The following is a 26,334-nucleotide window of genomic DNA, read 5'->3' as shown; positions in this document are numbered from 1 at the left end:
TTAAACACTCAAAATGCTAAATTAATCTTCTCTAGTGGTATTGTCAACTCATATATCAAAAATTAATTATGTTCAATCAATCAAATTAATCCTTAAACTACATTTGAATATAAAGTTAATTTTTCATCAAGAATCATAAACTCCCCCTAACTAATAGCAATGAATGTAATCAGAAATTACTATTATAAGCATTTTTCATTTACTCTTAAAAGTGCTAAAATTATTTTAAACACTGAGTGAAGATAGGTCAATTAAACCTAATTCTCTCCCCAAGTGTCCAAAATCTTTCCTTGTCTAAAGGTTTTGTAAAGAAATCCACTAATTGCTGCAAAGTATCAACAAATTATAGAACTACATCTTCCTTAGCGACATGATCTCTAATGAAGTGATGTCTTATTTCAATGTGCTTAGTTCTATAGTGTCGGATGGGATTTTTAGTGAGACAAATAACACTAGTATTGTCACACTTGATAGGAATGGTACCTACTTCAATTCCATAATCAAAAAGTTGTTGTTTCATCCATAAAACTTGTGCACAACAACTACCAGCTGAAATGTATTCGACTTCAGTGGTAGATAATGCAACACAATTTTGTTTCTTTGAAAACCAATCATTGACCTATATAATTTAACATCCACACATTTACCTCCTTCATCTAAGTCAAGCTTTGTAAAAGAGCTCATTGGAGTGTCATGAGGTTTCCCATTTTCCAGTCCAAACTTTTTGAGCATATCTTTGACGTACTTAGCTTGATTGATGAAGATGCCATCTTTTTTTTGCTTGATTTGGAGTCTCAAGAAAAATGAGAGCTCCCCCATCATGCTCATCTCAAATTCACTTTGCATTAGCTTGGAAAATTCTTGGAAAAGAACATCATTAGTAGAACCAAATATTATATCATCAACATAAATTTGAACTACTAATAAATCTTTACCTTTATGCTTTAAAAACAATGTAGTGTCAACCTCCCCTTTTGAAAAACCTTTTTCAATTAAAAAGTTTGACAAATTTTCATACCAAGCTCTAGGAGCTTATTTTAAACATAAAGCGCTTTTGTCAATTTAAGAACATGATTTGGAAATTTTGAATCTTCAAAACCTGGAAGTTGTTCCACATACACTTCTTCTTTTATAAAATCATTTAAAAATGCACTTTTAGCATTCATTTGATATAATTTAAATTCATGAAAACATGCAAATGCTAATAACATTCTAATTGTTTCCATCCTAGCTACAAGAGCGTATGTTTCATCATAGTCTATGCCTTCTTCTTGAGTATAGCCTTGAGCAACAAGTCTAGCCTTGTTTCTCATTATATTACCACTTTCATCAAGCTTATTCCTAAATACCCATCTAGTACCTACAGTAGATTTATTACTAGGCCTTTCAACTAATGTTGTTAGGATTTTCGGAAGCTCGAAACGACAACCGGAACGATTTGCAAAGAGGGGTCGGAACGGTTTTGTGTTTAGGGAGTAAGGAGATTGAAAGATAGAGAATTGCACAGCAATTTATAGTGGTTCGACTTTCTCAAACAAAGTCTACGTCCACTACCTTAGCTCCTCACCAAGGATTTTCCAACAAATTCACTAATTTGTTCTTTCTTTTGAGGATAAAGAGTAACCTTACAAACTCCCTAGTTTTTCCGGGCTAAACTAGAACCTTTCCCTAGCTTTTACAAGGGCTAAGCTAGAACCTTTCCCCTTTACAAAAGGATAAGAAATGTAAACAAGAAAACCTCTCTAAGGTAGGTGTTTACAAGATTGAGCTCACAAGAACAAAATATTTACAAGAGAAAGATGAAATAAGATTGAAAAACTCTTCTCTTGTGTTTGATTGCTTGGATAATTGTTCTCTTACTTCTTCAAGTGTCCTTAACTTGTATTTATAGCTTGGAATGAGTTTGAAGTCGTATCTAGCCGTTGGGGATGTTTTGGAGCCGTTTGGGAATGATTTTTCTACTCAAAAAGGCTGCCCAGAATGGGGGGAATCGGTACCCCTTCATAGGGAATCGATACCCCTTCATAATATTCAAATATTATGACCGTTGGGCTGATGAACAGTGAGGGAATCGGTACCCCCTTGGGGGGAATCGGTTCCCCTTTTACAAACTGGAATTTTTGTGCTCAATTTTAAATTAAAAGAACTTTGAATTATTTTTGTAAATTTTGAATAAATTCAATTAAGTCCAAAAACATTTTGTAAATTCAATTCAAGTCCAAAAACCATTTTGTAAATTCAATTCAAGTCTAAAAACCATTTTGCCTTAAATTGTTATATCGAAACATAGTTCAACAAATGTCCATAATTTACTTCTCTCAAATTGATTTAACTATTCTTGTATAGTCATAATCCAATGTTCATCATTTAATGCTTCTTTAATATTCTTAGGCTCTATGCATGAGATAAATGCAACATAATTACAAATATTTCTAAGAGAAGATCGAGTTGTTACCCCTTTGGATTGATAACCTATGATTTCACCATCCTTGACATAGTTGTACTCTCTTGGGTAAGATGCTTCCCTTTCTTCAATGGTTGGATTCTCGAGAGGATCATGAGTTTCCTCATCTTTCGTTTCTTCCTTTGATGATGGTTCTCCAACGTCATGTCTAACGTCATTTGTATTTATAATACATACATCATCATTCAAACAAGAATCCTTCATTGGAAGGAGATTATCATCGAAAACAACATGTATATACTCTTCTACAACTAAAGTTCTTTTATTAAATATTCGATAAGCTTTAGAATTTAAGGAATAACCCAGAAAAATTCCTTCATCACTTTTAGCATCAAATTTGCCAAGATTGTCTTTACCGTTGTTTAAAACAAAACATTTACATCCAAAAGGATGAAAATAACTAATGTTAGGCTTTTTATTTTTAAAAAAGTTCATATGGAGTTTTCTTAAAAATATGCCTAATCATTACTCGATTAATAATATAACAAGCGGTATTTGTGGCTTCTGCCCAAAAATATTTTGGCAAATTGTTTTCACAAAGCATGGTTCTAGCCATTTCTTCTAAAGTTCGATTTTTTCTCTCAACAACTCCATTTTGTTGAGGGGTTTAAGGTGATGAAAAATTATGGCTAATACCATTATAATTACAAAACTCAGTAAATACAATATTTTCAAATTCAATTCCATGATCACTCCTAACACTAGTTATAGAGTAACATTTTTCGTTTTGGATTACTTTTGAAACGTGACGAATTTTTTCTAATGCTTCATCTTTAGTACTTAAGAATAGAACCCAAGTATATCTAGAATAGTCATCTACCAAGACAAATGCATATTGTTTTTCACCCAAGCTAGTAGTTATAGTTGGCCCAAAAAGATCTATATGGATCAATTGTAATACTCTACTAGTTGATACGTCATTAATGGATTTAAAAGAAACTCGCTTTTGTTTTCCTTTAGCACAAGCATCACATATTTTATCATTATCAAATTTCAGGTTAGGCAACCCTCTTACTAAGTCTCCTTGAATTAACCGTTACAAAACACTCATACTAGCATGTCCTAGTCTCCTATGCCATAACCAACTATCATGCTCATCCTTAGCAACTCAATCTAAATGCATCATGTAAATGTTTCCTATTCTATGACCAACAAGCATAATCAAAGTAGATGCAATGTCAATCAATTAAACACTTAATTTAAAAATAAGGCATTGTATCTTTTGTCAAATTCATCTAATCAGATTATGCTTTAATCCATTCACATACAAAACATTATGCAATGTTGATAATCGAGATTAAGAGCACATGCATAAAGTTTTTGAAAAAAAATGTTATGCATTAAAACTTTATAATATTAAAAAAAAATGCATAATCATTAAAAAAGTTAAGGTCAATTTTTTTTGCAAAACCAAAGTTCCTGAAAAATCGATATCAATTGTTAAAGAGATATCAATTACATTTTAAAAACAATTTTGACCAAAAATTAATATGATGAACTAGAGTTTATAAAACATTACCAAAAATTATTATGTTCATCATACAATATTTTTCAACATACATGAGATAAAACATAATCACTTAGAATTAAAAACCTCATGCATGCATAAACTAAATGAGCAACCAAATAAAATAAAAATATTAAGTTTAGAGGTTACCCATTCATTTTTCATGTGTGGCTAGAGCATCTTGAATATCATCATCTTCATCACAATTGCTCCCACACACCTACAAGAGACATTTAAGTAGATTTTGGTATCCAAATTGCTTTGGATCCTTGAACATTAGTTTCAATGCCTCTTGTTCCTTTTGGAACCCATACTTGTCTAATTTTAAATTGTTTTCCTTTCTTTAAAGGACAAGTATGTTCCTTATGACCATGATAATGACAACGTGAACATATTGTCATTATTGAATTAGATGAATTATTTAAAATGATCTCTTTTTCTTTTGTTAAACATTTAAGCTTAACTTTCAAATCAAAATTTTCTTTTTCAATACTTTCAAATTTCATTTTTGAAAGCTCTAAATCCTTCTTCAAGATTTCATTTTGATTTTCAAAATCCATTTTCGTTTCTAGAAGAAGTTTGTTTAATTTGAAAATTTCTTTTTCAAAGTTTTCAGATTTTATTTTTGAAAGCTCTAACTCATTTCTCAACATTTCATTTTGATTTTCCAAGTCTGTTTTAGCTTTCAAAAGAAGATCATTTTTAGCAATAAATTTAGAAATCAATTTATTGTATTTGGAGTTCATGGTCTCAAACTCCGAAAATAATTCATCATAAGCATCTTGTAACTCATTAAAAGATTTTGAATTTAATCTATTTGAGTTAAAAGATACATTTGGCTCTATGAGAGCTAATAAAGACATCACCTTTATTGGTTATTCTTCTTCCTTATCTCCATAGATCTCCTCAAGCTTATCCCACATCTCCTTGGCATTTGAACAATAAGAAACTTCTTTATATACATTAGGATCAATTGCACAACACAACATGTGCATAGTTTTTGTATTTTGTTGAGCTTTCTTCCGTTCTTGATCACTCCACTTCTTTGCCTTCTTTGTAGGAGAAGAATATCCTTTCTCTATCATCATCCAAGCTTCCATATCAAATGCTTGGATAAATATCATCATAAGCTTCTTTCAACGACGATAATTTGTTCCATTGAAGTGTGGAGACACGTCAATTGGTCTGGATTCTTCCATGGAGAATGAACCGGAAGTGGACGCCATCTTTATCGATTTAACTCTTCTCGGATCTACTCAAGAGGCGGTTAAACCTTCAAATGAGTAAAACTCTGATGTCAATTGTTGAGTTAATCGATTGACGGAATCAGCCAAGAGGGGGTGAATTGGTAATTAAAAAATTGGTGGAAGCTTTTGCAGAAAATTGAAAGTAATTGCACAGCGATTTAGAGTGGTTCGACTTTCTCAACCAAAGTCTATGTCCACTACCTTAGCTATCCACACTAAGGATTTTCCAACAAATTCACTAATTTGTTCTTTCTTTTGAGGACAAAGAGTAACCTTACAACTCCCTCAAGAATTATACCCCAAATTCTTGAGCACACTCTTTTTCAAAGAGAAATACACAAATTTGCAAACTTACAAGGAAAACCTCACAAGGTAAGATGTTTGCACAATTCTAGAACAAGAAAAGAACACTCAAAAAATAATTACAAATAAGCATAAATGGTGTTCTTGAAAGCAAAATGAATATTGAAAGGAAAATTGGCTTGATTTGCACAAACTTGGTGCTTGATGCTTTCTCTCTTGTTTCTCTATGATTTCTTGTTGATCAAAGGCTTCAAAACTTATTTAAATACTCCCTCAATTGATTCTGAACGTTGGGGATGATTAGTGGAGTCAATGGAGCTGTTTAAGTGTGAAAACCATTAATACAACAGCTTGGAGCGTGAGGGAATCGGTTCCCTAAGTGTAAAATTCAAATATTTTGACCGTTAAACAGGGGGGAATCGGTACTCCCTTGGGGGGGGAATCGATTCCCTCTGAGCATTCTGTTTTTCTCGGAGCCAAACCATTCAGGGGGAATCGGTTCCCTCTGAGCAATCTGAAATTTTTTGCTTTGAAATTGTTCGAAATATTTTGTAAAATTGTTTTGAAATTATTTTAAGTTTAAAACTTAATTTTACACTTGAGTAAGGATTAAAAATGACATTTGAAAGATTTGTAGTAATATTTTGATATTCGAATAATTATATCGAATATACTTAGAAAATCTTTTGAAAAATCTTAAAATTCATTTATCTTAATTTGTTATATCGAAATATCAAAATGTTTTCAATGATTTGTTATTATTTTAATTACAAAATTCTTTTTTGACTATTATACCCATGCCAGGTGACATGTAACATCCCAAATTAATTGTCCGTCGCAGACATGCACCAAAGTGAGTTACGGAATGAAACGTTCGTCCCAAATTGAACCGAAAAAAGTTAAGCACCAAACTGAAAAAAGAGGCATATGTTGGACACCTTTTTGACTATTAAGCCTTAAAAATAACATGTTTGTCTACTCGAGATTGCAATATTATTTTTCATATTATATTGTATTTTATATACATAAATATGATACTTATGAAAATTATGAAAACATGGTACTTATGAAAATCAATTAAAAGTATAAGTTTGATATACTAATTATATTAATTATATGTTAAATAATTGTTTTTTAAATTTAGATAGAGTAACAATTAAAATATTTTATAAATTTTCATCCAAGTATTTATAATTTAAAATTAAAGTTTTACTTGTTAAAAAATATGTAATACACCAAATTAATCAAAATTTGGGGTATTACAATATATATATATATATATATATATATATATATATATCACAAGAATAATTTGGCAAAACATGCATCCAAGTAATCTTATATTCCTCTAACTAAACACTGTAATCTTATATTATTACTAAACAAACCAAACATGGTAATACAACATTCTCAGAGTAATAATATATTACGGTAATCTTATTCCCAAAGACAACCTTACATTCTATGAACTAAACGTACTCTACAACTTTTGATAGTACCATTAACTCGTCTTTATAATAATGTTTAAAATAAATTTTAGGGTAAATTATGTATTTAGTACTTAAATTATCAGTTTTGGTCCGTTTTAGCACCTAAACTTTTAACTTTTTCAAAAATATACCTAACGTTTAGTTTTTATTTCATTTCAGTACCCTCACCGTTAAAAATTTAGCGCGTTTAGTACCTAAAGTATTAAATTTTATTCGTTTTAGTATCTAAACTTTCAAAAGTTTCCAATACTTGACGTTAAATTTTGAACATATGTACTAAAATGAAAAAAAAAAAAACTAAATTTTAGGTATTCTTTTGTTTTTTTGAAAATTTAAATACTAAAACATACCAAAATTGATAGCTTGGGTACTAAACACGTAATTTATCCTAAATTTTAATATTAGGGATGTGCACGAGATAGGGAGAGCTGATTTTTTTACTGCCCGACCCGACCCAAAAATATAAATCTCATACCTAACTCCATTTTATCCTGATGAATTTTAAGTTTTTTCTGGCCCAAACCTGCCCTTATTTCTAGACTAAAACCTCAACTCCAACCCGACTTGATCTAAATATATTATTATTTTAAAATAATTAAAATAATATATTTTATATTTTTAATAATCAAAATAATATATTTTAATAATATAAAGTAAAAAGCCTAAAATAATATATATATATATATATATATATATATATATATATATGGTTAGATCGACGATTTTTCACCTTTAACCCAAAATTATACATTATATATCTCGTCTTGCTCCGCCCGAGTCTCAGAATTTAAAAAAAAAAAATCTCACCTTAATAGGATCGAGTCGAGAATCATCATATTCAAGTATTTTGACCATCCTTATTTAATATACTAACAACACGATTATAATATATAACTTTACTGTATCCATCAGGTAGGACTGTCTAGAACTTTTATCAGATTATAATATAACTTCTGGCATGAATTGTGAGGATTGGACTGTACAAATTTCAAGGTCCAGTGTGGTCCACCGGCCAACACCAGGCAGTAGAGAAAGATGACGATGCGTGCAATGACTAAAAATTCCACTGTAAAACCGTAAAAGACAATACGATACAATGATGCATTTTACTTATTCTACTTTCTAAATTGAAGTTAAAAAATCTTTATTGGTTAGAAAATTGATATAAAGATGATTTCTTTTAGGGTAAATTACACCGTTACTCACTGTACTATATTTTCTTTCCTATTTTTTTCACCTAACTTTCAATTTTTCTATTTTGCTTATTGAATTTTACAAATTGAATAATTTTACTCACTCCCCCGTTTTCTCTCTAACGGCTACTGATGTGACATTTTATTATTATTATTTAATATAAAATAATTTGAAAAATAAAATAGAAAATAGAAAATGGCTGGATGTCACCACTAACCACCGTCGATCGCCGTAGATGGTGGTCGTTTGGTCCCAAAATGTGATGGGTCGCTTCGCCTCTACATCGTGAGTTCGAATCCAAACTCCATTTTGTCAAAAATTGCTCTGAAGTCCACGAATTTGAGATTGAAAGTGAGGAAACAAAAACGTTTCAGTCCAAATTCACAGGTTTTGGGATATTTTCTGGTGAAACAACCATCATATTCGAACTTAGGGGGTCGAGACGAACCGACCCTTCCCATTTTGGGACCGAACGACCACCATATACGTGGGTCGACAGTGACCGGAATGAAAATGTCAGTGGCCGGTAGAGGAAAAAATGGAGAAGATAAGAAAAAGGGTAAATTACACCATGAGTCATTAAACTTTACTCTATCTCATATTTTACTCACCAAAACGACAGAGTATATTTGAGTTTTTCAAAACAACATCGGTTTGATTCATGTGCCACGTCATAATGCCGTTACAAAGTTAACGGCAAAGTGGGCAAAATGATTAAATCTGGCAAGTTTAGTGAGCAAAATAGAAAAATTGAAAGTTTAGTGAGAAGAATAGGAGAGAAGTATAGTACAGGGAAGAATGAAGAATGATGTAATTTACCCTTTCTTTTATAATGGTTGAAAAACTGTTAATTTCATGATGGATTTTATTACAATACGAAATGCAGAGATTAAATAGAGAAATTTCAATAACTTGGGTCATTCGGTCTTTAACTCTTACCATCACACACCTCTATAATATATATACAGGTAGGATTTAGTTACTTAATGTAAAATGTTTTAATTTTACACTAAATTAAGATAATTGGATGAGTTTAAATTGATGTTTGAGATTCAAAGTTAAAACTGAGAATATTTTCACACACAAAAAAATTAATTTACTGTGTTTTTTTTTCTACCGATACTTGAAACCACTCCCCTCCCAATTTTTTTATAATTAAAAATATATAGCGATAACTAACTATTTGACCCTTCAAATTTTGGTTTATTTTGATTTTGCCCCTCCCATTTTTTATTATTAATTATATTTCGTCCCTCTTCAACTAGAATCCTAGTTCTGTCCTTGTTTGAAACATAAATGCTTCAAGACTCTAAAATAACACCTCTAAGTTCACTATGCAAAATGAAGTGCATAAGATGGAAACATTTTAATGTCAATAGCCAAGGCTGGTTAGCATGTTCAAGTGGGAAGGCACAATCACAAACAAGTACCAAATTTTGCATTCTGCAAAACATTGGAAACCATTTCGGTCATATCCAACAAAGAGTTTAGTGCTGGCTCGTTTGAATTGAAGAAAATCATCTCAAATAAACACTCGACCACGGTGGAAACAACTATCCAAGGTGTTTTTTTCCTAGTACCATATTGGGTAAGTCGAATTAAAGAATACCCTCAACAAACTTCTTGCCTTGCCATCATGTATCCATACAGCAGTAGCAGACTTACACATAACAAATTCCAATAAAAATTCACAGCTCGAAAAAGATGATTCAAGGAAAACAAGTATTCACCAGACTAGGCTGTAAGTCGTGTTGTTTATTCAAACATGTATTCCAAACTAATAAACATATTTATCTTAGTAAAAATGGGTCACTGAATAAACATCCAAAGCATTCAAATACTTTAAGCTCGATAAGGAAAATCCAGCAGAGAAGGAAAAACAAATCCCTAGAATATGTTGATAGATAAAACAAACCTCATTTGTCGAGCTCCATAGCTTGAGCTGCTTTGGAGTTCGAATTCGTGCTGCCTTTCTCTACGAGCTTAAACTATTCTTCTTCGACATTTTCCCCTGCTCGCAACGCCTCCGACTAACTAATAAGATTAGGTCGTTCTTCAGCCCCTTTGCTTAAACCCTAAACATTTATTTGATTCGCAAGGTGTTCAGTTTTCTGTTCAATATTCTGCGTTGTCCGAAGCATAAACCCGCGAGAATCGGTTTTTCATATTTGGGCCGATATTTATCTACCCTGGCCTGACCTGCTTTGTTGAGCTTGGGCCGGTTTAACTCTATTTATTATGCATTAATTTCCTTTTTGATCCCCAATATTTGTCTCCAATCACTCTCAATTTTTAAAGGAGCTTCTTAGATTCAAAACAACCTACTCGTGCGTCGTGCCGGTGAAGTCTTAACAACCTACTCATGGTGCGTGATGGTGATTAAAACGAGAATTTAAATAGAATTAAGAGGAGAATTGAATACCTAAAGAGAGTGTGATAGAAAGGCATCAAAAATTGACGAGGGAATACAAAGAAAAGTTGATTCAGGGTTTTCACTTCCAATACAAAACAACGTAACGGTTAACTGCAAATCATACAATATTATAAATATTAAAATAACATCGTTTAATTAAAGAACCAAAATATAATAACAATTGTAAAACGACAACGTTTAACTAAACACAGAGATCTCAAATCAGAATCATTTTTATTTATATGAAACTGATGCATATCAGTACACCACCACTCGATAAGTATCCTTGTCCTCAGAGATGAAAAGAAAGACTTTTTTTTTTTGGCAAGTCTAGAAAGAAATTCTCCGAATTCAGTACCACTTGTTACTTTCTATAATCTCTTCACAATCCATCAACTACTACCGATCTCGATACGTGTCTAAACCTTCTATTAATATCTGATATAATTGGAACTTAGTGTAACAATGTTCCGGTATATACTTGGAAGAGGATCAAAAGCAATGATATTAACTAATTAGTTAATTGAAAAGAGAGTAAGTGATGATACAAAATGGTCTTGCAGTTCAAAGCTTCGAGTTGACTGATGGGTTCGGAGGTGTAACCAGCTTAAGCAGTACTTCTTGATTCAATGATACAACAAGCTGCAAATCAACATACACGAGTATGATAATCGGCTCGATAACACAAGAATGAGATTTGGTGGAAAAGAGAATGCAACTCGGGACTAAAAAGTAGAAGGGAAGAAAATTGGGATTAAAAAAAAGGAAAACAGATTAAACTAAATACCTCCCCTTTTCTGTTGAACATTTGGCCTGAAAGAAAGCAACGGCTGTCGCAGGCTGTAGGACTCGCAATCTGCATAATATTGATTTCACAAATGATTTTATTTCATTATGAAAGTGAAAAACGTAATTTAATCATAATCCATAAACCTACCACAAGCAATAACCAGTCGTCGGCCCTAGGATTCCGGTGGAACCACATCCTGGGAAACAAGAATGAAAGGTTAAATGATATCGTATGTATGGTTAGGCTGGGGGTTGAGGAATTTGCCGCCGGGTATAAATTTTCTAAATAGCAGATGCTTACGAGTGACTCAAGCTAAGCGAACCCTTTTGGGGGTGTGGATTCAAGCTGACACCAGTAGCTATCATATCTGAAGCAAAGGCCACTGCACATCTACAGAAACGGAACCGCATAAAATCAATAATTCTCAGACAAGACGGGAAACTAGAGTGAATGTGTGCGTCTGAATATTGGCATGGACAAAACAGACTTAAGTAAGCTCGAGTCTTTTTGCCAAGTCATGAGCAGAGATAAATAATAAGGAATATGTATAGCAAAAAGCAAGAGAAATTAGCATTTAACTATTTAAGGGGATCACTGACCTATGCAAAGCTTGATCATCTGAAAGTTCCCCTTTAGCTCTAAACCAATACCTCAAACTGTAAAGCAAAACATCCTTCTCAAATAAGATATCACGCTGAACTGGAAAATGTTAAGGTGGCAGCTATATTGGTTAATTCGTAGTAATATATAACATTCATATTTCCAAGTGAACTGGAAAAACTAAATTAAGATTATGAAGCACCAGAAAGAATGCCTAACCTTGGATCAGATTTCTTCCGGTTTGGATTAGTGTTAGGTGGGCACAACTTTATCTCTACAGGCCAAGGAACAATTTTCTTGACACCCACCTTTTTCCGGTTTCTACTGAAACAAAAGAGAGTCACGGCACATAACAAATTGAAACTTAAAAAACACTATCCAAATAGTGTAAATATTAGGCCATTAGATTGGTTTTTTCCTTCTTTCCTTTTCATTTTTTTGGGGGCGGGGGACGGGGTGGAGTTGGGTTGTAAAAATTGAACAAAATTTTGTTGAACTTAATCAAGTTCTAAAGGAGGTAGCTATACCATATAAAGTATACCAGCAGACAGAAAAATGGAAGGAAATTATTCTCTTAAAACAAAACAGAGAATGTATTGTAAATTTGAAAGCATATTAAAGCTTTGAACATGAATTTACATATATAAATAAAATATAGTATTAGTGAGTACTAAAACTCTTACAAAGGAAGAGGGGAATCAGTGGGAGATGATTTTCCTATATCATCCACCGACGGAAGCTGCAATAGGTAAAAGAGTAATAATTTATCCAATTATCCACCACAACAATTGACTGGAAATGTGAACTAAAGAGTTAAGACTTGAGCATATATTAGATACCCCATCTGGAGCTGGCACCGATGGCATCATTGCTTCTTGATGATCAAACCCTTCTTCTTCTTTCTGTAAAACCACAAGCGGAAGTACAATTAATCTGAGATGCTACTACAACCCATTCAGCAGTTATCACGAGAGCATATATTACAACAGATCTGAAGTACTGTAAAATAACAAGTCTCGCATACTACTTCACCAACCAACCAGTATAAAGAAGTACAATTAATAGAGAAATGGCTGCCGGATAAAATATTGTAGTGTATGGTATCAAACACCTACTTCCACACCTAAAAATGTAAATATCTTCAAATATTTTTTTATGGATAAAATAAGAGATTTATTAACAAGTTGACAACAGGAAAATTCATCTTGTTTTACGCATTGATAGTAATATGTAGAGTTGTCAAGTTTAGCATCCAAAAATTCTGCCATAATTGGATCTTCGTAAACAGATCTCTTATCTTTAGTGTTCTCTAATAGTGTTCTCTAAACACCACTAATACTATTTTATTCCCATCGATATCAGCCTACACATAAAGAAACTGATTATCCCATGAAGGTTAAAATGTAGACCATAATAGTTCTTCACAAATACATAATATAACAGTATACCTACCTGTTAATGTTATTTAACGTTCAAGCTCATACGAAAAACTAAATGAGTCAATAACTGAAGAATTAGGAAAGTAGATGGAAATCTTGTATATAAAATGAGCAAGATACTTCATACCTGAAAAGAAGCTAATAATGTGAGTATGATATTTCCTCTTTGTATAGCATCTACTCTACGGGTAGCAAAGTTTCTACCATCACGTAGACGATTAACTTGATATATTATTGGTACTGTAAAAAAGCACAGCACGGATATAAAGATTTGCCATTGTAGAAATCTGTAGTAGAATACTTTTTCTTGTATTTTACTGATTAGTAGAGAGGGGTATAGATACAACTCTAATCATGCTAAACTAGGTAACATAATATGTTATACTGAAGATAATTAACCTAAGAATCTGTAACAGCCATTAAGAACATTTTCACCTGAGCTGCTAATTTCAATATCAAGATGGATCATTGAGTTTAACATGCAAAGTTCTATGAGCAAAAGCAATGTAAAAGCTATGATTTATTCATGGTGCTTATTTTTCTTGACATGAAAGATCAATGATTTTTTTATCAACAAAACAAATATTAACTTATCTAGCCAAGTGACCAGGAGAGTTGTTAAACATACTGTGTCACATATATGCACTAGAAAGAACAATTTAAAGCTCTTGATATGTCCAGTTGTGAGTTGAAAGGTGTTGAAGGAACATTACCAATTTACTAACAAAATTACATACACATTAAATACAAACACTAGCTAGACAACCATGCTCAATGCCTTTCACCCAACCGTACTTTCTAAGACAAATTCTTAAGCAACAAGTAGAACTGATAATCTTTTGGAGGCCTAAAGTGAAACAAATTTGCTTATCTTACTGCAATTTTTTTTCCTAAAGAAATGAATGTGGGAAATGAGTTTATAATTTCTCTATCTACTTGACATTTTGGCACCTAGTTTTTCTATCTTCTGGCTTTATTTACTCGCATTATCTAACTTCAAGTTTAATAAGTACAGGAGGCTATGTTATCCTTCCATATGATAGGAAGACAGTGGATGAAGAATGGGATTTATTAGCTTGGACGTATTTCAAATTGCTAAAGTTGTGAAGATTGGAAATGCAGAAAAATGACTCATTCACGGTGAGTCATGCAGAAATTTAGTTAAACTGTAATCATACAAATAGTATTAGATTTCTGAAAACCAAAAATATATAATGAATATATTTTCTGCAGAAATTCTCATAGATAAGGCACTTACTATTAAAATTCCCAGCCTTAAGATAATAAGACTGCAAACTATGCACAATTTTAAGGCAATCAACAGTTTTCGATGCTGCTGCAAGTGCCTGAATAAATGATGACAAAAATGAAAAAGAAGGAAGCGATCACCTCAGTTTAAATAGCATGAAAATCAACAGGAAGCAAAAAAGACAAGAAGCCATATAGTAAATTTAACCACCTAATGTTGACAAATCAGAAGCACGCACAATATTTGCATATCATGACACAAGCCAAGTTTCTTTATATTCTCCTTCTCTCTCTCAAAAATTTGTGCACAAAGTGTAATGCCTTGCTATGACCTAATTACTAACCTTTTATATATTCATATAAATAAACTAATGAGTAAAGCTCCTTATATTTACCATTTGTTCAACACTCAATACGTTTAGTGTTTGAGTGCCAGCAATTTCATTTTTAAATCATTTGTACCAATCAGGAAAAAAACTATAGATATTAGGTCATCGTTTAACCTCACAAACTACCACTGGAAACTTACTATCTTAACCTAAAACAACAGTGTTGAACTATATTGACAACAATATGCATCAAGCAAACCAATAAATACAAAGGAAGCATACTAAATTATGTTATAATACAAGGTAAAAGTGAGGAACCATGGGTAAACAAGGTGGATAAAGGAGGGATAGAAGTACAAACATGCCTGTCCAACTAATTGTCCTCCATAGACCTTCCCAAATTTTGGTGCATCTGGCAGAGTAATCCCTTGGAATATGTTCAACTTCAACAAATAGGAAAAATAGTCTAAGTATAGAGGTTATTAGAAGAAACTAGTTAGATTAGTTGTTTTTCAACACTATTAACATGTTTCTAAAGAAAGAAAAATGTTAGAATTTGAAGTATACCAAGAAAACATGAACTCTTAAAACTTCTCGCTTTCTAATGGCAACAGAATAAATATAGGAAAATGACAACAGAAACATACTTCTATTGGCTCTAGATGCAATATACTTTCCACAGGTGCACAGGTCTCAGGCGTCTTATCTTTGCTCCAGATAGATTTTGACCAAAGCAAAGTGCAATGTTTATGAGGTAGAAACAGGCAGGTCAGCTGTAGCAACGGTAGTCCAAATTATTTTTATCATCATGTGCATTTTTATAAAGTCAAGAGTGGTTGGAACGCTCTATCAAGGAAAGTTATGGGAAAAAAAAGTAAGAAATATATAGCTATACCTTAGTTAAAGCGATCACATCTGCCACATGAACCGATGTGGGATTACCTGCAAAAGCAAGCTCAATTATATTCATTTTAGGACTAATGTCTCCATTGCTAGTTGATTTTAGACCATTCCTATTCATATAAGATTAGTCAAAGACATGAATGCACATTGCACAGACAACTCTACATACTAAAACAATCCGATATTGAAAATTGTTAAAACATCACATGAAGGAATGATCAAAAAGCTTTAACCATGGCCAAAGTAATCATATCGCTGCAACTGATACTCAAGTCGATTTTCTTCTTCAGCATGGACTGATCCAGATACTTCAGCCTATAAAGCACGAAATTGAAACTCAGCAAAAAGGAATCTATTTGGTTTATATATTTGCTTCTGGAAACAAATATCAATTATTTAAATACAAAATTATCAGATATTTCCTGATCGTCAACATATATATTAATAATTTTTGACAAGCAAATGAAGAAATAAATAAAACAACCGAACAGAAGAAATAATAAATAATGGTATGTAAAAAAGAAAAACAGACCTCTCCTTCCCACACGAAATATATTCCGTCTCCAACTTCTCCTTCCCGAACGACATAATCTCCTTTCTCTGCAACGCAAATTATTTTAAGCAAAGCCAATAAATAATCATTTTTAGAACATTTCTTCGTAGTTTGATTTAACCAGATGAAAGACTCTGTTTGGTAGCATTTGCAGCAAATCAAAGAAAAACAGACGCAGTAACGCGGATCAAATGAAAAATGAAAACGCTAATACTTCATTTAGCTGAATTTCGATCAGAACATCATAAATTACCAAAGTGCTTAAAATTCACGAGTTCAGCTATTCTCTTGAGCGAAGAACTCGGTAGTCTCTGGAGCAACGGAACATTTCCTAAAAACTCGACCACTGCCAAAAAAAAAGTATCACAGAGATCGCAGAAAGTTAGAGCATTATTAGGAGGTGGAAGACTAAATTGTGCCCCAAAAAAACACTTATCGCAGTTTCCCGTTAACCAATCGGAGGAAGACATGAAACTAACGAACAAACCCAAAACTCAGAAACATTCACCTGTTTCGGTGTTCATACCGAAGCTTGGAATAACGGTATGAGCTTAATCTCGCGAGGCGGAAAACGCAAAAGGACTTGTGTGAGATCTGAGATGGATAACCGTTAACGAATTGTGGGGATCAGGCGAGTGCGGGGTTAAAACGTGGATTTGATTATATCACACATATATTACACACATAAGAGGAAGATAACGCTGGCCAGTGAGGATCCAACTTTTTAGGTTAAACTATACGATTTACAATCTAATTATTGTTATTTTTATTTTGATCATTATTTTTTAAATTTTATTAATTAAGTCATTTAACTATTTAAATATATTCAATTAAGTCATTAATATTTAAAATAAGTATTGATATGACCTTTAATAAAATTAATATAATTTTATATTTAATCTTTAAAATTTATATATTCTATTAAATTGATCAAATTTTAATTCAATTTAATAAATTTAATCTCTAATTAAATGACGACACGTATTATTACCGAGTTGATATTTTGTGTAACATAAATCTGTCCAAAAGGGATTAAACCAATGACATTAAGTCACCTCAAAGCACGCCTGAACCAGCAGGTTGGGCCTCTCACTTGATTATTATTTAAAAACTTTTATATATAAGTTGTTATAACTAATGACAGAGGAAAAAAAAGAGGAAACCAACATGCTTTTAAAGGATTTAAACTTAAGAATTTAAGAGGGAGCAACGATTTTCAAAAAAATAAAAAGAAAAAAAGAAAGAAAGAGGGAGTGCACTCACTTTAGCCATTAAACCAAATCTTATATTAAATTAAAATTTATAATATATATATATATATATAATCATCAAATTGAGTTTTTTTTATAAAAAATAAAATTTAAATTTTTATATTTCTTAACTAGATTTATTTTTTTATATAATTTCTTTATATATAATCATTAAATTAACTTTTTAATATAATTAATAATTTTAACTTTATTTAATAATTATATATGAATAAATTATATATATATTTAAAGATTATTAATTATGATAAAAATTAAAATTATTCTTTAGTTATTGAAAAAAATAAATGTAATTAAAATCTAAATTTGGTGAAATTAATTTTAAGTTCAACAATATTAAATTTAATTTTATACATATTGAATTGAATTTAAAATATATATGAAATGTATATATTAGTAGATCGTTAACTAATTATACTTAAATAGTTTCGGTGCTTATATACTTTCTTAAAAATAAAGATTTGATTTATTTTATTATAAAGTATTTTCGATTACTGAAGTTATTTTCTCTTTTGTTATAATACATGATAAATGTAATATGTCGTAAGATGTGAACTAAAATTGAGCATCGGTCCATTGGTAATAATTCACCCAAACACCCCATAAGACATGAGTTCATTTCTCTTTAGCTGCTTATTTTCCTTTCAAATTTTTTTTTTTTTACATTAGATGGTCTTCAGCTGGAAACCAAATATATAAAATGTTCTTAAATATTACTAAGTGAGGGCTTATCCCAATGGCCTAGGTGTTCTTTGGAGTGCTCTAAGGTACTGGTTCAATTATCATTAAAAGCAAAATTTATAAATATTGAGATCAAATATTTAATTCAATCAAGTTTATTAATTACAATGCTAACAATTTCATTAAATATTAACGAAAATGGCATGATTGAATAATTGGTTGATTTGATTGACAACTTTTTAAAAATAATGGTCAAAATGAAAAAGATCAGTAATATAATTTACCCTATTTTAAGGTAAGCACATATATCAATTGAATTTTTTTCCTATAAATTGTAAATCTAATCTTAATTCTATCCGGGAGGGAAGGGGAAAGGAGATTCTAGGAGAAAGAATGAGAGTGCTCTCATTGAGTCTGGAACCCATGACCTAAAACAATTTGACCAACCAGTTAAATGTGCTGGCTCAAATACCAATTATTATTTTTTATTAATTTAGGGCGATTACAAGCAGTAATATATATTTTAAAGACTCAAACATTTGAAATGAACAATCAAATATCATGACAATTGATATTGCTCGAACCCAAAACCTTTAAGGATAACAACTATTCTTTTAGGGGAAGTTTAGTTCACGAAATGTAAGGTTGCCTTTGGAATAACATTACTGGAATGTAACATTACTTTGAGAATGTTGTATCGTCTTGTTTGGTTTGTTTAGCAGGAATGTAAAATTGCAATGTTTGATTAGATGAATCTAATATTACTTGATTGCATATTTTACTAAATTATCCTTGGGATATATGTTTAAAAATAAATAAAATCTAATATTAAATTATAAATATTTGAATGAAAAATCATAAAAATATTTTAATCCTCATACTATCTAACTTTAGAGAAAAATGCATTTAATATATAATTAGTATATTAAACTTATATTTTTAAATAATTTTCGTAAGTAAGTATGATATTTATTTATATAAAAATAAAAAATTGCTATTAATCTCATAAACATACCATTTTAACAAAAAAAATGATACTATTTAGAAAAAAATTATTTCATAACAAAATACAATAAAACAGTGTAAGCAAATGGAAAAGTTAGTTAGTTTGAAACTTAAAATTACTTGCTATTAATTTAAGCCTTAACATTTACTGACTGTTAAGATCATGGTCTCTTTTGCTCATAACATAGTTAGCTGACGTAGCAATAAATTGCATAATTTCAAATGAAAGATTAATATTTAGGTTAAATCATAAATTTATTAGTATTACTTTTATTTAAACGAATAAAACGGTTGCACGTCTAAATAAAATAAAATAGTAAAGAGAGGGCCCAACCGGTGAACTCTTGATCTGGCAGTCGAATACCCTACCACTGAGATATGGACCCTTGATGGCCAGGCTTATAGAACATCATTTTATAAATTTAAGCATTAAAAGGACGAGATAAAAAAAAGGGCCCAACCGGGTTCGAACCGGTGACCTCTTGATCTGCAGTCAAATGCTCTACCACTGAGCTATAGACCCTTGCTGATCTAGTTTTCATAAATTTAATTTATATAGTTAAAATTTAAGATTTTTAATAATTAATGGTAGATATATTGTACATCAGGCACATTCAATTTCTAAGATACTCTTTACTAGTTCTAAGTCAATGGCACTCCAGTTCCTTTTCTCATTTCAAGAACTACGGAATCGAGATAACAAGAGTATACTAGCAAGTAGCAAAGTTAGAAATCCAACTAAAAACGTAAGTTAAAAAGCAATACTTATACACATGACGATTCCCCAAATGTTAATACAACGTTTGAGCTCCAAAAGCATTTACTGTTTATGCAATATTTAGCCCACAATACATGTCAGAAAGATTTTCACTCTCCCTCTAGACCTGAACTTGCTTGAGCACTTCGAAACGATTCCTTTGTTACTCCATAATAGACTGGTTGGTTCCCTGTAAAGGTGATAAAGTTCCACCCAAAAGCCGAGCCTCCAACAATATATGTTCCCTGAGCTTCACCAACATCAGCTTGTAGTTTCCCGGTGACACTACTTGACTGCAAAATCTTGGTTTTGGATAGTACTGCTGGTGCTGGCTTAACGACTTGCGCTTGCTCCTGGGGCTTCTGCTTCATTCCAGTTTCAACTTGCAGTGTCTGGCCTCCGGCTCCGGGTGCATTGTTACTTTTCTCTACGGAGGCTAACATCTGCTTGTACAATTCCACTAAACGCTTTGTCTCTGTAAATCACAAATTTTGAAAGCGTAAACTTTAGATTACAAATCAAACATTAATATCCTCAGCACAATGTGATCAGCAACGATAGATCATATTCTAATCAAGTGGTTTACATGACAAAATGTTCAACATTAGCAACCGGCTAACTGCAAATTAATGTTATAAAAAGTTTACCTAAAACAAAATTGCAGGTGCAGTACTCTGTCATAAAACAAGTGGTATGAAGCCACATCAAGAGAATATCTCCTTATAATAGAAGTGATTCGAGAAATAGGGAAACTAATACAATATTATTTAATGCCCATCTGGCTCTGGAATGAACCTTTTTAATGTGGAATCAAGATGCTCAGGTTCTTAGGCTTTTCTGGTAAAACAGATCATGACTTTTTAAACGCCAACAAGTGGATTAACAGAGGTTTCACATAGCCAAGTCATATTGAAGTTTCTCCATCCAAGCCTTTTGAAATGGAAAAATCTGCGTTTCCACTTAAAAGAACCAAAGTTAAATGGCAGCTAACAGATGTCAAACAAACTAATAAGATGCTAGTGCTTTTCTTTTCCAACAGGCTAAGACGATAGATAGCAGTAACCAATCAAATCCATGAAGACAGCAGTTTGCGACAGTTACCGAGCCACAGACAATATAGTATTAAAATGGATTAATTCACTAAGCCAACAGTTGCATAACTTAAAAATGTATATTGTGAGCTTACTTTCTTTGATTTCATCGGCGGCCCTGCAGTTCCGGAAATCAGACACACTAAGAACCTTCAAGGAACAATGTCGTAACCGGTTTTCGCCCGAGCACGAAATTTTTACTTGGCAGAAAAAATAAATGATTTTGATTTAAAAAATATTTTGAGAATCGCTATTGGCTTTTTTTGGGTTAAGTAGGTCAAATACCTAAAAACAATCTTTTAAAATAATTTTCAAGAAAACATAATTTAAAAAATAAACTGATCTGCGTATAACAAAAAAAATTTAGTAAAGAAGGGATTCGTGGTCGATTACGTTTAGGGAAGGATTAGCACCCCTATAACGCCCAAAATTAGTACTCATTAATTATAAATTATTTCTATTATTAGAAATTTAAAAATTTAAAAAAATATTTAATTCATAATTTTGTTATTTCAAATTTATTACTATAATTTTAAGAATATATATATATATATATATTATATTTTTATAAATAAAATATTTATTTATTTAAAAATATCAGAAAAAGACTTTTAATTGCTTTAAGACAATAATTTTATTAATATTAAAAAAAAATATTAATAAAACATTTCTCAAAAAATAATTAAAATAAATTAATATATATATATAATTTGTAAAAGTATGATATTTAGTTATTTAGAAATATCATAAAAAAACTTCCAATTTTTTTAAGACAGTCATTTTCTTTAAAACTTCTAGTGGTGACTCATAATAGGGTCTCGACGTCGGTGGTGACACGACGCTTTTGGATACTTCTTCGAGGCGGCGACGTCGTAGTTGCAGCGGGTTGGGTCACCTAACAATGGGAGCATCGACAATGGCGTGGCAGAGGCGACTGGAAGCTTGAGGCGGCGGCTGGGTGATAACCTAGGGTTATGAAACCCTAGGATTTCATGCTGGACTCATGTGGATCGTTGGATCAAGGTCAGATCTAACGGTGGAGAAGAAAGACGGCTGAAGAAGATGATACAAACTCTAGGAGGGTTTGGGTCATCTGGGCCAGATCGGGTTGGGATTGTGATTCTGAGCTTTCCCTATTTGTAATTGGGTTGAGTATGATTTAGGCATGTAATAATAATAATAATATTAATAATAATAGAAAATAAATAAAATAATAATAAAAATAATAATAAATAAATAAACCAAATGAAAAAAAACTAGTGTCTTCAAACAGAAAATCAATATCGCATCATATCAACAAAATGTTCCACGGATATAGAAAGCACTAAAAGAAAATAAAAACAAAAAGTAACTCATACAATCAATCCAGATTGATGAAACTACTTCAGGCACACATAAATTTTGCCATAACCTTTACATTGCTCTTTCAATAACCAAACATCATGCACAATGGAACAAACCATGAAAACTATCTTTAGTTAAAGAAAAAATAAACTTCGAGATAACCAAGAATAATAAGAACACTTTAAGAGAAACCCACAAAATAAGAACACCTAAGAACCCAAACTCAAGAATTGAACAATTATAATCCAATTTTACTGCCATATACAAATTATTGGGTAAGTCAAGGGGAGGCTAGTCCAGAAAACCGAAACTTGCTCACAAACAAGGGTTTCTTTTTCTCTTATTTGAAATCAATATGCAATAAATGGGGGAAATTGACAATAAAAACAATAAATAAATTGAAAAGAGAAGAGGAAAATTTTGGAAATATATGAATACACCTCGATGAAATGAGGACGAAGATCTTTGAGAGCAAGACGCATCTTGAAATACGGAGAATTTTGGTACTGATTATTGCTGTTTTCTAGAGGTCTTTTCTTGCTAGCCGGCTGTTCTGGTACTGTGGGTGGTGGCTGCTGTGGAGGAGCGGCTGCGTTGGCGGTTGCTGTTGGTGGGTTCGGGGCAGCTTTCGGCTCTTCCATTTTCACAGTCGAAAATAGCAAAACGATGGACTGTTTTTCTTTCAATCGGAGACTTTCTGCCTCACTAAACAAGCCACTCGGATCTCGGAGACCCTTTAATAAACCTCCCAATGTCCTATCTGCTCCTTAGATTCTTCGACCCTGCTATCCTCTTCTAAATGGTCAAATACTATTACTTGTCCTTATATTATGCATAAATTAATAATTTAGTTCCTTGATTTGATCAGCTTTAATTTTTATATTAAACTTTTAATTTAACTCAAGTAATACTTAAGTAACAAGATCAAATTATAGGATTTAAAATGAATAAGTTGAATGTACAATTTATATATAATACATAAATTATACTAGTAAAATTTGGTTTAAGATATTTCCCTACTACTATTACTTAATCTAGAATTAAATTTAACCTTTAATTTACTCTAAATTTAATAGAAATAGTAATTAAGACATTAACTTTTTATAATATTAAATTTATAATTCATACGCACTTTATTATTTAAGTGATTAATATTATGTCATTAATTTCAGAACCGATTTTATTTTAATCCATTAGATTTAAAATTTTTAATTTTGATATTTAAATTTAAAATTTTAATTATTCATCGTTAAATAATTAATAAATGAAGAACTTTTTTTTCCTTTATTTCAATTGATATAATAATATTTCTAATTTTTAATATGAGTACATTTCATTAATCACGTGTTTCTTCTCATTGTTTAAAATATTTAATTGTATTAAGTAAATATATTATATAAAATAAAGGTACAACTGAGTTCAAGTGATAAAAAATTTAATATCTTTGCCTTTTGCTACCTAGAATCTAGATGTACACAACAGTATGGTTGAACCATGCGCAAAGAAACGATAATCATAGGATATCTATGTATATTGCACACAATTTCTGGTAAATACAAAATATATTGGCTTCTTACTGACCTCATGTTTCTGGGAACCATTCAAGCCACAAGTTCTGCACTTTTAGAGAACGGTTCTACAATTCCTGCAGTATATGAGACCAATATACCACATGCCAGTTTAAAATTGCCAGTTTAAAGTTGTGGATTACACTGCGTTGTTTTTCCCCATGGTTGAGTTCTATGGAAATGCTTCATGAAAGCTTATTTATCATACGAAATGGAATTTCCGTTTTGATGCTTACAACAACCTGAAGTGGCAAATCAGTAAGGTAGACCAAGAGAGCTTACATTTTGACTGGTTCGGGGTATATGTACGAAGAGAGAGCCGGCTTTGAATCCACATATGCCCTTTTTTCTGCAACTATTTCAGCTGTTTTCCACTGGTTTAATTGTTTTCCTTCGGAACATTTGCAAATTTGAAGATGGAAGGTCTAATTTCCAATGTCAGATCTCGGTGTATTTCAGCTGTTTTCCTCTGGTTTAATGGCTTTCCTTTGGCACTGAGTTTAAGTTGAAGGAGGAGCAGATGGCATGACATCTTCCATTGTGATCGCGAAACCGATAGCGCGGAGTTCTTGAAACATGAAAGGACCGAAAAAGTAAAACTACTTAAGCTATCGAAAAATGGCAAAAATTGGAAGCAGTGACGGTTAATATTGTAGGAAGGTACAAATGTTTCTTCATCGTAATCTTGAGATTCGGAGTCATCAAAGTTAATCTTCTTTTCTTTTTTCCGTTCTTTTATCTTCCTTTTCACAGATGTTGACCATGAAAAATTTCCGCCTCGTGTGCTTTTCCTGGGAATCGAGTCAATGAAATTTTCTGTTTGGTTACTAGTGAGAAAAAGAACACAAAGGAAGAATGATTTTGTTCTCTTTTAACCCTTCTTGATTTTCTGGCGGGTAGGAATGGTCAAACTTCTATACGACGCCGTTAACTTGACAAATACGACGTCGTCTCGCTTTCCTCTAGACTGCGCACATTTTAGAGTGTGTCCCTATCAAATCAAAACGCCTAGGAAATCTCTCCGACTGCAGTTTTGTTTGCCGTTTAAGCTCGAGTTTTCAAATTTCAAAACCCTAATCTCCTCCCAAAAGGGAAAAAAAAACTTCAAATCTTCCCCTTTTACTCCATGGCTCTTAACATCAAACACAAATCCCCCGAGACTGGCATTGACAATCGACGAGTTGAACCGGAGCTTGACTCCGAAGCAGACTTGGAGGAGCTGGAAGCCGATGTGAAGAAAATGGCGGAGGAGATTCTAGAATACAGATCCACTATCCCAGATCAACTCAAAGACACTCTAGCTTCAGTTTTCTCTTCTCAAAGACCCAACTTTCCCGATGTCGGATCGGAGCCTGGATCATCCGGAGAGCTTAATCCAGGTAGTTCCATAAACTTTTTGGGGTTCGTGAAATCGAGATCGACAAATCTCTCCTGATAATTGACATAAATATTTTGGTTTTCATATATTCAGAGGAGACGGAGTTGGAGCAAAGGACGAAAGAGAAGATACAGCTACTTAAAGAGAAAATTTCAAGTAACATTTCAGCAATGCGAGCGATTTTGAATCGAATGAAGAAGTGTATTTCAAGGATGGAGGTGCTGAGTTCTGGCAATGGCGTTATACATCCTGCTTTTAAGAAGAGAAGAGTGGTCCGTCAATGAAAGTTGATTTTTTTTTTCATAGGGTTCATCAATGGTGATTGATTTTCATTAGTCTTTTTAACCCTTGTAGCTGTGTAACTACTTGAAAGCATTGATTTCCTTGTCTGTAACGCAAAGCCCTTTGTTGATAATCAACAGAGGGGGCATCCTTGTATTGATGTGCAAATTATTTTAGGCGTGTATTTTATGTTTTAGTTTCTATGTTATCGACACCACATATTTAGATAAATAAGACGATTTGAACATATCAAGAGTTTAAAGAAGATTGAGCAAAATTATTGCATAGATATTCTAATCAAGAGTCAAGATCTTCATAGGTAAATAACACCTCGATTTTAATGTTAATGTTAGGTCTAAGATCATGATGATTATTCAATAAGTAATCTAATTACACCAATATGATTATGAGATAACATAATCAGTTTTAACAGATTATGTGGGTTGTCAAGATCTGTTGATTACATAAGGATACAATGTT

General features: G+C 32.0%; 3 protein-coding genes and 1 non-coding gene across 6 annotated transcripts; 1 reads left to right on the top strand and 3 right to left on the bottom strand.

Annotated features, from left to right (window-relative positions):
• Positions 1-10,833: 10,833 nt before the first annotated feature.
• LOC120181547 (acyl-CoA thioesterase 2-like) lies at positions 10,834-17,130 on the bottom strand. 2 transcript variants are annotated; one of them, XM_039186644.1, is made up of 17 exons: positions 16,989-17,130; positions 16,734-16,826; positions 16,460-16,527; positions 16,161-16,242; positions 15,920-15,966; positions 15,672-15,797; positions 15,390-15,467; positions 14,706-14,793; positions 13,575-13,687; positions 12,848-12,910; positions 12,692-12,747; positions 12,228-12,332; positions 12,008-12,064; positions 11,709-11,798; positions 11,556-11,604; positions 11,406-11,474; positions 10,834-11,260 (listed from the first exon to the last, which is right to left on the bottom strand). In XM_039186644.1, exons 1-17 carry the CDS (start codon positions 17,002-17,004, stop codon positions 11,183-11,185), a joined length of 1,278 nt encoding a protein of 425 aa, XP_039042575.1. In that variant the 5' UTR covers positions 17,005-17,130; the 3' UTR covers positions 10,834-11,182. The 2 variants fall into 2 exon arrangements, with proteins under 2 accessions (XP_039042575.1, XP_039042576.1); XM_039186645.1 differs by having other exon boundaries at positions 12,228-12,329.
• Positions 17,131-19,885: 2,755 nt separating this feature from the next.
• TRNAC-GCA lies at positions 19,886-19,957 on the bottom strand. The gene has a single exon. It is a non-coding gene; the product is annotated as a tRNA-Cys (tRNA).
• Positions 19,958-20,213: 256 nt separating this feature from the next.
• LOC120181548 lies at positions 20,214-23,338 on the bottom strand. The gene is made up of 3 exons (XM_039186646.1): positions 23,067-23,338; positions 21,378-21,432; positions 20,214-20,666 (listed from the first exon to the last, which is right to left on the bottom strand). The coding sequence occupies exons 1-3, from the start codon at positions 23,265-23,267 to the stop codon at positions 20,302-20,304; spliced, it is 621 nt and encodes a 206-aa protein (XP_039042577.1). The 5' UTR covers positions 23,268-23,338; the 3' UTR covers positions 20,214-20,301.
• Positions 23,339-25,219: 1,881 nt separating this feature from the next.
• On the top strand, positions 25,220-26,031 carry LOC120181550. 2 transcript variants are annotated; one of them, XM_039186648.1, is made up of 2 exons: positions 25,220-25,573; positions 25,666-26,031. In XM_039186648.1, exons 1-2 carry the CDS (start codon positions 25,321-25,323, stop codon positions 25,854-25,856), a joined length of 444 nt encoding a protein of 147 aa, XP_039042579.1. In that variant the 5' UTR covers positions 25,220-25,320; the 3' UTR covers positions 25,857-26,031. The 2 variants fall into 2 exon arrangements, with proteins under 2 accessions (XP_039042579.1, XP_039042578.1); XM_039186647.1 differs by having other exon boundaries at positions 25,660-26,031.
• Positions 26,032-26,334: the final 303 nt, after the last annotated feature.

This window comes from Hibiscus syriacus, unplaced genomic scaffold (assembly GCF_006381635.1).
Source record: "Hibiscus syriacus cultivar Baekdansim isolate YM2019G1 unplaced genomic scaffold, ASM638163v2 tig00112528_pilon, whole genome shotgun sequence".
Lineage (NCBI taxonomy): Eukaryota > Viridiplantae > Streptophyta > Magnoliopsida > Malvales > Malvaceae > Hibiscus > Hibiscus syriacus.
The sequence above is the reverse complement of the archived record's forward strand: the minus strand, read 5'-3'. Positions and strand labels throughout refer to the sequence as shown.